At 42.7% G+C, this 13,708-nt stretch overlaps 1 protein-coding gene across 1 annotated transcript in view; it reads left to right on the top strand.

Annotated features, from left to right (window-relative positions):
- The window catches only part of LOC138974851 (zinc finger protein 26-like), an 85,493-nt gene that overhangs the window by 61,590 nt on the left and 10,195 nt on the right, over positions 1 to 13,708 (top strand). The window contains exons 3-4 of the mRNA XM_070347576.1: positions 11,042 to 11,179; positions 13,071 to 13,123. Coding sequence (XP_070203677.1) covers positions 11,042 to 11,179; positions 13,071 to 13,123 — 191 coding nt within the window. The remainder of the gene's footprint in view (positions 1 to 11,041; positions 11,180 to 13,070; positions 13,124 to 13,708) is intronic.

Below are 13,708 nucleotides of genomic sequence, written 5' to 3'. Positions count from 1 at the left end.
TTGGAAAGATTTGGTGGTTAACCTGTTTGTTGTTCAGCTGATAGCTGAGATGTTTATTAATGTTGTAATGTTCTGACTCTTGAGTTACCATTTTAATAAAATGTATGAAACTTAGTGCAGCTGGTCAATTTTGTTACCCAACCCCCCTTTAGTTACCCAATCTCTCTCTCTCTCTCTCTCTCTCTCTCTCTCTCTCTCTCTCTCTCTCTCTCTCTCTCTCTCTCTCTCTCTCTCTCTCTCTCTCTCTCTCTTTTGTGTATGTAAGTTACTGATAGTTTTAGGAACTGAAATCACAGAAATGTGTGGATAAACATGGTTTTCAGCCACATTAGTGATTAGAGACGGAATGTTGCTAAACACACTGTTAACCTGGAATGTACTGTGCTTCCTGTTTGCTGGGTTTTGATTTCCCTGTGGTACAGGTTAGGCCTGTCATCACTAGTAGTCCCTGTGGTACAGGTTAGGCCTGTCATCACTAGTAGTCCCTGTGGTACAGGTTAGGCCTGTCATCACTAGTAGTCCCTGTGGTACAGGTTAGGCCTGTCATCACTAGTAGTCCCGTTGCACATGCAAAGTTCAGCCTTGTCCCTGTTTGGAGTCTCTCAACGGTCAAGCTGCACAGGCAGTAAATGTATTTGTTAGTGTTAGTGTTAAAATGCAAGTAACCTCCACATCTACCATTACAAAACAATTACAAGGAGATTGGTGGAGACGGAAGCATTCAACCCGCAACAGCACAGCCGGAGTAACCTATTCAAAAACCGACACAAAATACATTTTGCAAGCACCTCCTCACTCGCTGTGTCTCACTCTTCACGTATCATCATCATTGTGTGTGTGTGTCAATGTGAACATGTTTGATGGAAATTGTGGTGGTGGTTGTGGGTGAATTCTGAGCTGCGCTACTGCAACTGTGAGCAGGGATCAGAATGATTAGTGCCTCACTCTCACTTGCCTGCCTGAACAAAATGACAACAAAAATGAAAGATAGTGATCAGGATAGAAAAAAAAAAGAAAGAGCAACTGACTTTCGCCACCAGCTTTGAGTGGAAATAAAAATACACGAGGTTAGTTCTGACATTTTATTACCAAAGATGAGTCATCCAAAATGGAAAACAAAGAGTTGACTGACTGCAGCATCTGTGCAAACACAAGGCTGGCTGAAGTGTTAAAGCCATGCCAGTAAACAAGTTTGGCCTCAGACATCGGCATAGAAACACGTTTGAAATTTAAGAACAGGTCACTTGAGTGGAATAAGTTGTTCAAGGGAAGTATTATATTTCACATCAAACTACCCAATGCTAAGCCCTTCTCCCATCCTGGCCAACAAGTAGCCCAACTCAGCAGTGAGACACTGTAATTGTTCTGCCCCTGCTACAGTTGAGAGTCCCACGGTAGTGTCAGAGTATGTGTAAATAGAAGGAAAAAGAGAGAGGTGCTACAATCATTCTGGTCCCTGGTTTCAGGGGTGGAGCTCGACGCCCCTGTCTACATCTGTGACGTGTGCCGACAACCGTTCTCGCGCGAATACACCATGGTCAACCACATCGAGAAGAGTCACTGGACACCTACACTCGACCCCAAAGGTCAGTTCCTACAACACTTGAACTTTCATAACGTGTAATCATTAACTCATTCGCTGCGCAGCTAAATTTCCCCTGTGTTCCCTGCCAACGCGCGATTTAGAGCCATTTTGAAAAAAATATTAAAAATCAACAACACAAGATAACCTTACATACCTTATGTTTTTGCAAAGTTTGAAACTTACTCTTTTAGAAAATATATGAAACATTTGAAAGTACATACCTTTTGTTGTCTTCATATCCACGCAAAATATCCAATTTGAAGCAAAACAAAAAAACTTTCTACGTCATGGGTTCATCATACACAATGTCATGATCGACACTTGCATTGCCCGAATCATCACCCAAATGATCGTCCATTGGCACAAAATCGTCACCAGAATCTAAAATATCATCTCCACTATCATCATCACTGAGGTCAAGATCAGAACCGTACTGAATAACACGTTCTAGCACTCTTTTCAAGTTACTACGTCTTAGCAGAACGATCCGCCATCTTGGAAAAGTCAAAACACGTGGGTCGCACACCGTCAACAAAATTTTTATTAATCCCAACAATTTAAGGGAAGGAACTGTTTACAGTGAATGGTACCACTGTAGACAGATAGAAGTTCATTGCAGGGGTTGTTTCCCTTGGTCAGCAGGACCGTTTACACCGTTAAAAATTCGTGATATCCGTCGGAACTCAAGTGCCGGCACGCAGCCAACGCTAAACACAGGTGTCGGAATTCCAGTTCCGACGCGCAGCGAATGAGTTAAGGTAGTTTATGAGTGAAGGTCACTTGACACTTCCTACTAGTACTACACTTGAACTTTCATAATGTGGAATCATTAAAGCTGTGGTCTATTTATAACTATCTGGGGCTACGAGTTTGAAAAGATGGGGCTGAGAGTGAGAATGATGAACCGATGCGGCCTGAAACCCAACCTATACGGCATGAATCACCTTCAGAGCTTCAGTCAACGTTTGAATTTTGCCGTGGTAACATCCGGTTTGCTCTCTCAGAGCTGAGCATACTTGTCAAGAGGGATTGAGCAGACAAAATAAACGCCTGGGCAGAAATTCGAACTCAAAATGTCAGGGCTGATGTCGTAACCGCTAGGCCACTCCACCGGTGTTGACAAAGAGAAAAATTAATAATTTTATATCATTCTACGCTTGAATTACCATTCAAAATAAAAATTGCCGTTCAATTTTGCCTTTATTTTGCAAATATGTTTCACAGAATCGCAGTACATGTTTACACCACCATGCTACATGACATTGGCTGCAATATCTCTATTTACAACATGCAAGAAAAATGAGAAGAACTGTAATTGAATCCCTCCAAAGCTCTGTGTAGTTGAAAACAGACATCAAAGAAATAGTTATATTCACTTCTGAACAATGGGCTATAAATCGTGCTGCTTCAAAAATAAAATGAATTGATATTAATGTTTTTCCTTCGCTTACACAACTGGCGCAGTAGCCTAGTGGTTAGGACATCAGCCACGAAATCATCTCGAGGTTGTGAGTTCGAATCTCCGCCTAGGCGTTTATTTTTTCCCCTTGTTCTCTCTTGAAAATAAAATATGATCAAACCTGAGAGAGCAGACCGGATGTTATCACAGCAAAATGTTGACTGAAGCTCTCAAGGTCAAGGTCATACACGCCGTATTGGTGGGGTTTCACTGTCAGGCCGCGTTCGCTGTACAGAATTCTCTACATGATTCTCAGCCCTATCTTTTTAAACTTGTATCCCCGGAAAGTCATAAATAGACCACAGCTTTAAGGTAGTCTCTATTATGAGTGAAGTCAGTTTTTACAACACTTTCAGAACGTGTAATTATTACGTTTACAGTAGTCTCTGTTATGAGGGAAGGTCAGTTTATATCAATTGCATTTCATAAGGTACATGTATTCACTATTATTCCACATTGATAAGATATAATCTTGGTTTCTGAAACATTTGCATTTTATAAGGTACACATTATCAGTCCTCCTGAAATATAGATCAGGTGTAAGTCATCAGAGTAGTTGTCTCTAATGGTCTCCTCAATGAAGATTAGTGTCAGGCATGGGAATTGTCCGCCGAAAGGCAAATTTCCGCTGATTTTTTTTATTTGTTCCGCCGAAAAAGCAAAAGTGTCCGCAAAAATAATAAATGGGGAGGCAAAAATGGTTCTAAAAACTTAATTTAATGGCAAACGTGGAGCTTAGATGACACCAAATTGCACCATTTGGGTTCTTAGAGAAAAAGAAATTCCGGGGGGGGGGGGGGGGGGGGGGGGGGGGGAGGGGGGGCATGCCCCCGAACCCCCCTAGCCTTCGCGCCGTCGACTTTGCTATTACTTAAAAATTTTCAGCCTTGTTTACTTTTTCAATTCCCATGCCTGTAGTGTGTGCAACAATTTAATTACTTGAAAAAAATAAAAATATTATGGAATAATCCCGGTGATGAGTGATGGTCAGTTTCCACCACACTTCCTCTTCATGGAGAATAACTCGAGTCGTGTGGTGAGGGCTGGGTGTAAGAAAGCTCCACCAAGAGTCTGTCCCTTCAAATACTCAACTTTCATAAGAAACAGTTATTCCACTTGTATATAAACTCCCATGTAGTCCCTCCGAGCTGGTGATGTCAGGCATGGGAATTCTGGGATCTGAGGATTTCTAAGAAAAGCTACACATTTCAGAGAGAACAAAATTCCTCTTCCAAGAAAAAGCAAAAAATCTATGGGGGAAAAAAAAGACAATCTGCCTGGTATGACCAATGCCCGGGTCGTGTAGTTCCACTGTACTTATATACAATGCATATATATTTTCTTTTCTTATTAGTTATTTCTGTCTTGCATGCCATGCATCTCTATGTAGAAAAGTTTGCCATGCGGATGTTTGAATTGGGGTCTTTGTTTTGCCCTGTGACAGAGCACTACCACACACGACTTGTGTCCGACGTGCTGAAGAAAGTGCGCAAACAGGACAAGGTCAAGGACGGCAAAGTGGTAAGCAGCGCTCTACTTGACCCACGAGATTGTTTACAATGGGAAGGGTTGTGCATGCACAAGATTGGATGTGATTTCAAATCTGAGGCTGCTTGTAACAGTGTTGTTTTGAACAGTAAGAGTTCTTGGAATGCAAAATGTTAGAACTCGGCGTTCCATTCCATCATCAAGTGAATTGGGACTTATTTTACACAAAGAAAAACAACACATGGTTTCACAGAGCTGTTTTGGGACTACAAACTTGCTTGATCTCTCTCTCTCTCTCTCTCCACCCCCCCCCCCCCCCCCCCCTTTGTGGTTTTGGTAAATATTTATTGTAATATTTTAAAGATTTTATTTCTCAATAAAACTACTAAAACAATTCATTGCTTTCTAAACAAAAAGCAGCTGATTCTGTAAAGTTGTATATATATTGACAAATTGTGAAGAATGGGTACTGGCACAGAAACGGGTCATCCAGACGCGTGAAGCATGCACAGCAAAATTGGCAGGGCTGACGTTTTACAATTCCATTTCAAAAATAAAATTTAACCAAAGAAGAGTAGATTCTTTTAGCATGAAAGTCTCGTATTCATATAACTCATGAAGTGTTTTTATTCTCTTTAGTTCCTGGAGACTGGTTCCATTTAGCTCTCAATAAGTCACTTATGGTTTTTTTCTATATCTAGAGCTCTTACTTTATTCATTTTCCATTACTGTTGGACTTAAAAGCAGCGAAATGCCAGAGATCTCTTGTTAGCATATTGTTGGTTGTTTTCTATATCTGGAGCTCTTACTTTAATCAATTTTAACTTTTTAGATTTAAAGCGTTGAAATGAAAACAACGTTAAACACCAAATAAAGAAAGAAAGAAAGCGTTGAAATGCTGTAGATTTCTTCATTCGTGTTAACATATTTTTGGATTTAATCTGGTGAACTGCGGGAAGTTTGTTGTGAACCTAATGACTGACGAAGCCTGTGCGCGTGTTGCAGAGGCATCGCTTTGGGACGACCTACCTGTGCCAGGTGTGCGGCAAGACGGGCATGGGTCAGGACCCGGCCGCCAGACACCTGAGTATCGACGGCGACGGGCAGCTGACGTGCCGCACGCAGTGTACGGACGGCCTGAGACTGTCACACATGCAGCGCATCCTGCTCTTCTCCAACAAGCTGGGCTTTCTCTGCGACTTCTGCGGGGCCGTCTTCGCCAACAAGTCCTCCCTGGACATGCACCTGCTGCACAACCACGGCCAGACCACCAAGCGCTCGGAGAAGTACAAGTGCCCCACGTGCAACCACTCCTTCCCCGACGGCTCGTCGCTCAAGAGCCACAAGAGGACGCACCTGGTGCAGCCCAAGACCCACATCTGCGACATGTGCGGCAAGTCGTTCAAGTCGCGCGACACGCTGTACGGACATCGGCGCCGCGTCCACCAGCTGGCCAACCGCTACCAGTGCCAGTACTGCTCCAAGACATACTACATCAAGGCGCTGTGGAAGACACACATGCAGCAACACCTGGGAGAGTCACCGTACCACTGCTCTGTCTGCAACCAGGGCTTCTCCTCCAACTACTGCCTCATGGTGCACACCAGGATACACACGGGAGAGAAGCCATACAAGTGCGAGCAGTGCGACGCCGCCTTCGCCCAGAAGAACAGCTTGGACGTTCACATGAAGAAACACCAGACTACCGATCACATCACCAAGCGCAGACACAGCAGCAGCAGCAAGCCCAGAGAGAGGTCCGCCTCTGACACCAGACACAACGTGGCGAGGACTGATGTCGGACTTAGTATGGCAAGGACAGATGTTAGCCAGGACATGGCGAGTACAGATATAAGACTCGACATGGCAAGGACAGATGTCGGACACAATATGGCAAGGACAGATGTCGGACACAATATGGCAAGGACAGATGTTAGCCAGAACCTGACAAGGGCAGACATGGGTCACCCAGACTACAGAGCTGTGCCGCCTCAACCCCTACCACCACAACAACAAGCACCGCCATCTCGCCCCATGTCGGCAGAGAGTTCAGGCAGCAGTCGACAGGAGATGCCACACTACATGGACAGTTCTCGTCACGCGCAGGGCGACGGTAGAGACGGCAGGCAGGCGGCCCCGGCCTTCCCAGGGGGTCTGAACATGAACCCTGTGTTCCCCGGCTTCCCTGGCTTCGCTGGCTACAACTACACTGAGCCCAACTACATGCTGCCCCTGCCCCCTCACTTCCAGCCCCGCTGATCAGCTGGCCATCAGGCTCAAACGCCTTGCGTTACACACGCATCATTTTGATGATGTAGACCACTGTGTGCTGGCACTGCCCCCTCACTTCCAGCCCCGCTGATCAGCTGGCCATCAGACTCAAACGCCTTGCGTTACACACGCATCTTTTTGATGATGTAGACCACTGTGTGCTGGCACTGCCCCCGATGCTCAGCTGGCCTTTACACACGCCTTGCGTTACACACACATCATTTTGATGATGTAGACCACTGCGTGCTGGCAATTGAAGCAAAGTACATAAACACATCATTTTGATGATGCGGATGACGATCAGTTGTCAGTAACACTAACAGACTCCTTGTCTTTGCTTAAGTGACGTGGAAGCTGAACAGTTCCATTAAGACAGTGTTGTTCGGGCTGTACCCATGCAGACAACTATGTACTGCTTTTAGTTTTACCTTTACACTGTCGGAGCAGTGGGAAATAAGACACACTTTGATGATACGGAAGTTGAAAACGTTACTCAAATGCACTGTATTGCAAAGACAGTACCAATGTAGACATCTGTGTTCTGCCACTGCCGTCACGCGGTCACAGTGAGCAGACCTGTTTACACTACACATTGAGCGTAGTAAACTACGAATTTGAATAATATACTACGCAACTACGCAAGTCTGTCGTTTTCTACGCAAACAGTATTTAAAAAAAATAAAATTGGTTTTTTTTTTTTTTTTTTTTATTTTTTTTCGTCTTTACACCTGTTCCTTGTCCCGTTGTGCTCTCACACCGCCCCGTCCCTGCACGCAAACGGTATTGTTTCGGCTACGCATATCACAATCCGTAATTTTCTTCATCTCCCTTGACCGATCCATTTTCCAATCCATGTTTTCGGCCAGCAGTCGTTTGCTGCGTGCAGCGCGTAAAGCGCCCACGGGCGTTGCGTTGTAGCTTGTTAATGTCGAATAGCGTTTCCTAACACCAAGCAAATGCCGGGCACAACTGAAAGCGTTACCAAACCATGCGGGCGTTTCGACACAATGGCTGAACGCAGAGCACACGAAAGTGAAGATGAGAACTGTGAAGAAAATGACTCCGAAAGGCCACCGACCAAAAAGAAAAAGACGAGCAATGCGCCGAACCAAGTCTTTCTGCCAAAATATCATCAGGACTACCCATGCCTTGTCTTCGCGGAAAGGAAAACATCATGCTCATTGCACTGTCTGCAATTCCCATTTTTCCGTCAGTCAATCAATACATGTGGTAAAAAGTAGCAATCATTGTTCTTGTTGTTGTGATAGGTCGACGAGAAATTCTACACATTCAATTACAAAACTACACATTTGCCTCATTTTGCTCCCAGAAAATACACATGCAATGTTTTAGGGGTAAACAGGTCTGCAGTGAGTGAGCAGCTGACAGCAACATAAACCGTCTCTTTACCATGCTTGTACACAAGTTAAATAAACTTTAAGACACACAAACCGTCTCTTTACCGTGCTTGTACACAAGTTAAATAAACTTTAAGACACACATACCTTCTCTTTACCATGCTTGTACACAAGTTAAAGAAACTTTAAGACACACATACCTTCTCTTTACCATGCTTGTACACAAGTTAAAGAAACTTTAAGACACACATACCTTCTCTTTACCATGCTTGTACACAAGTTAAATGAACTTTAAGACACACATACCTTCTCTTTACCATGCTTGTACACAAGTTAAAGAAACTTTAAGACACACAAACCTTCTCTTTACCATGCTTGTACACAAGTTAAAGAAACTTTAAGACACACAAACGTATCACTTTGCTCAAATGCCTCCCATTGCATTCAAACAGTGTTACGTTTACACGTGTGGAGGTCAGAAGTTCTGAGTAGCCAATGGTTTATAAAGTACAGCAATGTCACATCCATACTTGTGCTTCTGAGGAAGGCAGCAATACCCAACACGGCTTGTTTTTCTGAGTACGGGCGAAGTTGCCGCCCAGATCTTCTGATGTTAACATTGTACAAAAGATGTTGAATCGTCTCTTTAAAGTTCGTGTTCATGAGACATGTAAACAGCATGTATTTGTTTTTTGATGCCCAACTCAAGGCTAAATCTTATCAATCACTGAATCAGGAATGTAACAGGAAAAATGCATAATGACTAATTGATCTGTAATTTGTACAGTCTTTTTTGTCCATTAAATTCATATTTTTTTAAGGTTACATGTATTCTTATGTATACAGTGATAATCTAGGTTACGCAAGACATCAAAGTGTTTATGAATATATTATCAGATGTATGTGAGAGCACTGTACATTTTTGCCTTACCTCTTGCGTTCACTTGTATTCCCTCTCATCTGTTCTGATGACACAAATAATTCAGTCTCTTGTTGAACAATGTGACTGTGTGTGTGTGTGTGTGTGTGTGCAAGGTAACATCCAGTGTGAACTGTAAAGGCGGTCCTTAATTCATAATTGAGACCGAAGTAAACTTCGCGAAAACTTTGCCAAGTCGTTTTACCGAAAACTCATTTCTATAGCTGCGTGCGCCCAGTATTTGCGTAGTCGACTTGGCCCAGTTAAGGCCAGGCTTTAGAGAATCGTTGACCTTTTAACTGGCGTCTATTTCAAGCCTGTCTTGTTGTGTAATGATAGTATTGATGTGAGTGTTTAGGTGAAATTGTATTTCATGCTCTTGTGTACCAGAGCAGTTGACTTTTATTGAAAAAAATGCAATATATATATCATTACTATAGTATATACAATTCCATTTGATATGGCGATTAAGTTGTTCTGAATCTGCCCATGGAACAACATACTGTATTTTCTCTTTTTACTGTATTCGGATCATGCCTTGGCTTTTTGTGTGAATCAAAATTTCAAAAAACACAAACTAAACAATGTTGTGTTTGTGGAGACCTACAATGTTTGTGGCACTGTAATAATGAGTAAACAAGGAGCATTATATTTCCTACTGCATGTAATAAAACTGTTAATGGACATCACATTGTCAGTGTGTGGTTTCACAAGGCAGCGTGTGATGTGAAAAATGATCATTTGCAATGAGAGCACACTTCCACAATGCTGTGTATGACTCCTGCGATAAATAGACACGCTACATGTGATTGATTTGCACACATGCATGCGCACACGAAAACACAATGTCATACCACGTCTTTCAGATATGTTAGTACATTGTATGGTCACTTACGTAGACGATACATAATTTATGCATACAGTTCATAAAAAAATGAACACAGAAACTTCTGTTCAAAGAGGCAGGGTGCAATTCTGAGATAAAACGCCTGCAATTTGACTTTGTGCCATTTTGTGCTTTTGTCTGTCTTTTGGTCTTTCTGCGTCTTTGTTTAAATTGTGATCAGGTATAGGCCAGCCTAAATTAACCAACCAACCAAACAAAACAAAATAAACTTGAGTATCTTTGGGCCATCAAGATTGTAAGAACAGCTGTTTAGGACAGTGAAATTATATGTCGCAACAATCAGTTTGACGGTGACAAATTCAAGTTGGCGAAGCTTTGGAAGAGAACATTGCGGATCAAACCACTTAGTTATCAAACCACTTAGTTATTCTGCTTTTGATTTTGAAGCTGAGGAATAGACTGGGTTATAAGGACATTTGTGAGATCTTTGTTTTGAAGTCTCAAGGAAGGCGGTAGATTTGACGGGGAAACGTGCTTATATTTTATGCCGAAAAGACAGGCCCAGGGAGTCGGACACAACACACCCTTTTCACACAAGCACTGATCTCTCTCCCACCCCTTTCGCTTGCTCCCCCCCCCCCCCCCCATCTCTCTCTCTCTCTCTCTCTCTCTCTCTCTCTCTCTCTCTCTCTCTCTCTCTCTCTCTCTCTCTCTCTCTCTCTCTCTCTCTCTCTCTCTCTGCGGTTTACAATGAATCTTGTGAAACAACTCTGGGCACAAAAATGTGCAACTAACCACTTCTTTTACGTTTCTAGTACCACGCATGTAACGATAGACGCAGACCTTTTTCATGTTAGTTACAATTATACAAAGCAGAACGGTTTGCGGCTCAGATCTTTTTCATGTTAGTTACAATTATACAAAGCAGACGGTTTGCGGCTCAGACGCTTTTCATGTTAGTTACAAAGCAGACGGTTTGCGGCTCAGACGCTTTTCATGTTAGTTACAAAGCAGACGGTTTGCGGCTCAGACGCTTTTCATGTTAGTTACAAAGCAGACGGTTTGCGGCTCAGACGCTTTTCTTACAGTGACTTCTTGTGCTGGCTGTTTCCAGGAGAGGAAGGTGGGGGTGAGGTTGAGCTGGATATCTGCATCTACGTCTGTGGCTTCTGTCAGCAGCCGTACGCCCGACAGCACGGCGTGGTCAGTCACATCCACTTTAAACACTGGACGCCCGACATCAAGCCACAAGGTGAGCTATGCTGCGCACCGCTGTGCCTGCCCTGTGTTAAAGTCACACAGTTCATTGCTAGCAGTCTCTTAGACATAAAGTAGAAGAATGATAAGAATTCAGGGATTAACCCCCCAATTAAAAGCTTCTCACATAATGGACAAGTTTCTGGCAACTGCTGGTAGTTCCAAACATCGTTACATGTCTTTATTTATGATGATCAGATACCTTTCCTTTACTGAAGAACAATGATAACAATACAAGGATTAACCCCCCATTTAAGAGCTCCCCCCTCCCTCTTCATCAGATTTTGGGTTTAGAACTTTTATATTTACCTCCTCTCTAAGACTGGCTCCCTCTGAAGACTAGATGTTTGGAGGTCTTTTCAGGGAGGGGAGGGGTGTGGGGGCATTACCCCCCGCGGGTTAGGGGGAAGAATTTACCCCAGCATGTCGTAAGAGGCGACTAACGGATTCTGTTTCTCCTTTTACCCTTGTTAAGTGTTTCTTGTATAGAATATAGTCAATGTTTGTAAAGATTTTAGTCAAGCAGTATGTAAGAAATAAGTCCTTTGTACTGGAAACTTGCATTCTCCCAGTAAGGTAATACATTGTACTACGTTGCAAGCCCCTGGAGCAATTTTTGAGTCACTTGAGAAAAAGTGACTCTATGTAATCGGTCAGTGTTAGTCTGTCCGGCCGGCCGTCCGTAGACACCACCTTAACGTTGGACTTTTCTCGGAAACTATCAAAGCGATCGGGCTCATATTTTGTTTAGTCGTGACCTCCAATGACCTCTACATTTTAACGATGGTTTCGTTGACCTTTGACCTTTTTCAAGGTCACAGGTCAGCGTCAAAGGAAAAATTAGACATTTTATATCTTTGACAAAGTTCATCGGATGTGATTGAAACTTTGTAGGATTATTCTTTACATCAAAGTATTTACATCTGTAGCCTTTTACGAACGTTATCAGAAAAACAAGGGAGATAACTAGCCTTTTCTGTTCGGCAACACACAACTTAACGTTGGGCTTTTCTCGGAAACTATAAAAGTGACCGGGCTCAAATTTTATGTGAACGTGACTCATTGTGTTGTGAATAGCAATTTCTTCCTGTCCATCTGATGCCTCATATAATATTCAGAACTGCGAAAGTGACTCGATCGAGCGTTTGCTCTTCTTGTTATTACTGTAGTGCTTAATTGTGAACAAGAAACAATTAACAAGTGGCTCTATCCCATCTCTCCCTCCCCCCTCCTCCCCCCCCCCCCCCCCCCCCCCCCCCCCCCCCCCCCCCCCTTTCCCCGTACGTCGCGATATAACCTTCGTGGTTGAAAACGACGTTAAACACCAAATAAAGAAAGAAAGAAAGTGGGGGGCATTGCGGGGTTGCTGCAATGTGAAACATTTAGCAGGTCAGTAATGAGAACAGTTAGCGCTCTATGAAGGTGTGGGACTCATATTTGGGAGTAAGTATATCATGCAAAAAAGAAATCCTAACACTTATTTCTTTGCTTTGATTTTTGTAAATTTGGTATTGGCAGCAGTTGGAGCCGCACTGAGCATGTAGTTGTCTGTACAATTTGAAGAAATACAGACAGGCAAACTTGTCTGCTCCTTTTCATTCCATGATGGACATGTTTCTGCCATCTGCTTGTAGTTCCAAACATCAGTCTTTATTTATGATGATCAGATACCTTTCCTTTACTGAAAAAAAGTGAATAAGAAGAAAAAGAAGAAGGGTTGATATAAAGACAAATGTAGTGTCAGCAAAAGGGTAGACTGTGTCATCATGCTAGGGTTTAGGAATGGTTTGGTTGTTTCACTGGCCATGCGCGAATGTCAGGATTGTGTTATGTGGTTAGTGTAATCACAGTGACTCATTTTAATGATTTTCTTCCTTATTTTGCAGAAAATTTCACAAGAATACCTCTAAAAGGCATTATCAAAGAGAGGTTTGCCAAAGTAAGTGTGCTCGCTTTTTGTTTTTTTTTGTTTTGACTTTTATAGTGAATGCTTACATTTTAATAAGAAATTAAGTAAGATCGTGTTGATAATTTAAGTAGGAAGAAAGTAAGGACAAATCAAAAGCAAAGGGTGATTACTCAAATGATGTGTGTGAAAAAGTTTTATTTTATTTAAAAAAATTTTTTTTTAAAGTTTCAACTTATATTTCCGTCAAGGAAGACCAAGAGAGCAATCGGTCACTTTGACCTAGATTAACCCTTACACTGGTGACATTCTGTAACACATGTTACATAGCCACTGGTGAATTAACAGAGAGAAAAATAAAGAAAAACGGTCATATAGGTTTTCGCATCCATGGGAGGTAATCGGAACCCACCAAACAGACTGAGCCAGTAGCGCGACATATGTCATGACAACCAGGTGACAGTATACATAAAGTAGCGCGACATATGTCGTGACAACCAGGTGACAGTATACATAAAGTAGCGCGACATATGTCGTGACAACCAGGTGACAGTATACATAAAGTAGCGCGACATATGTCGTGACAACCAGGTGACAGTATACATAAAGTAGCGCGAC

The sequence above is a fragment of the Littorina saxatilis genome, linkage group LG8 (genome assembly GCF_037325665.1).
Source record: "Littorina saxatilis isolate snail1 linkage group LG8, US_GU_Lsax_2.0, whole genome shotgun sequence".
In the NCBI taxonomy this organism is placed as follows: domain Eukaryota; kingdom Metazoa; phylum Mollusca; class Gastropoda; order Littorinimorpha; family Littorinidae; genus Littorina; species Littorina saxatilis.
The sequence above is the reverse complement of the archived record's forward strand: the minus strand, read 5'-3'. Positions and strand labels throughout refer to the sequence as shown.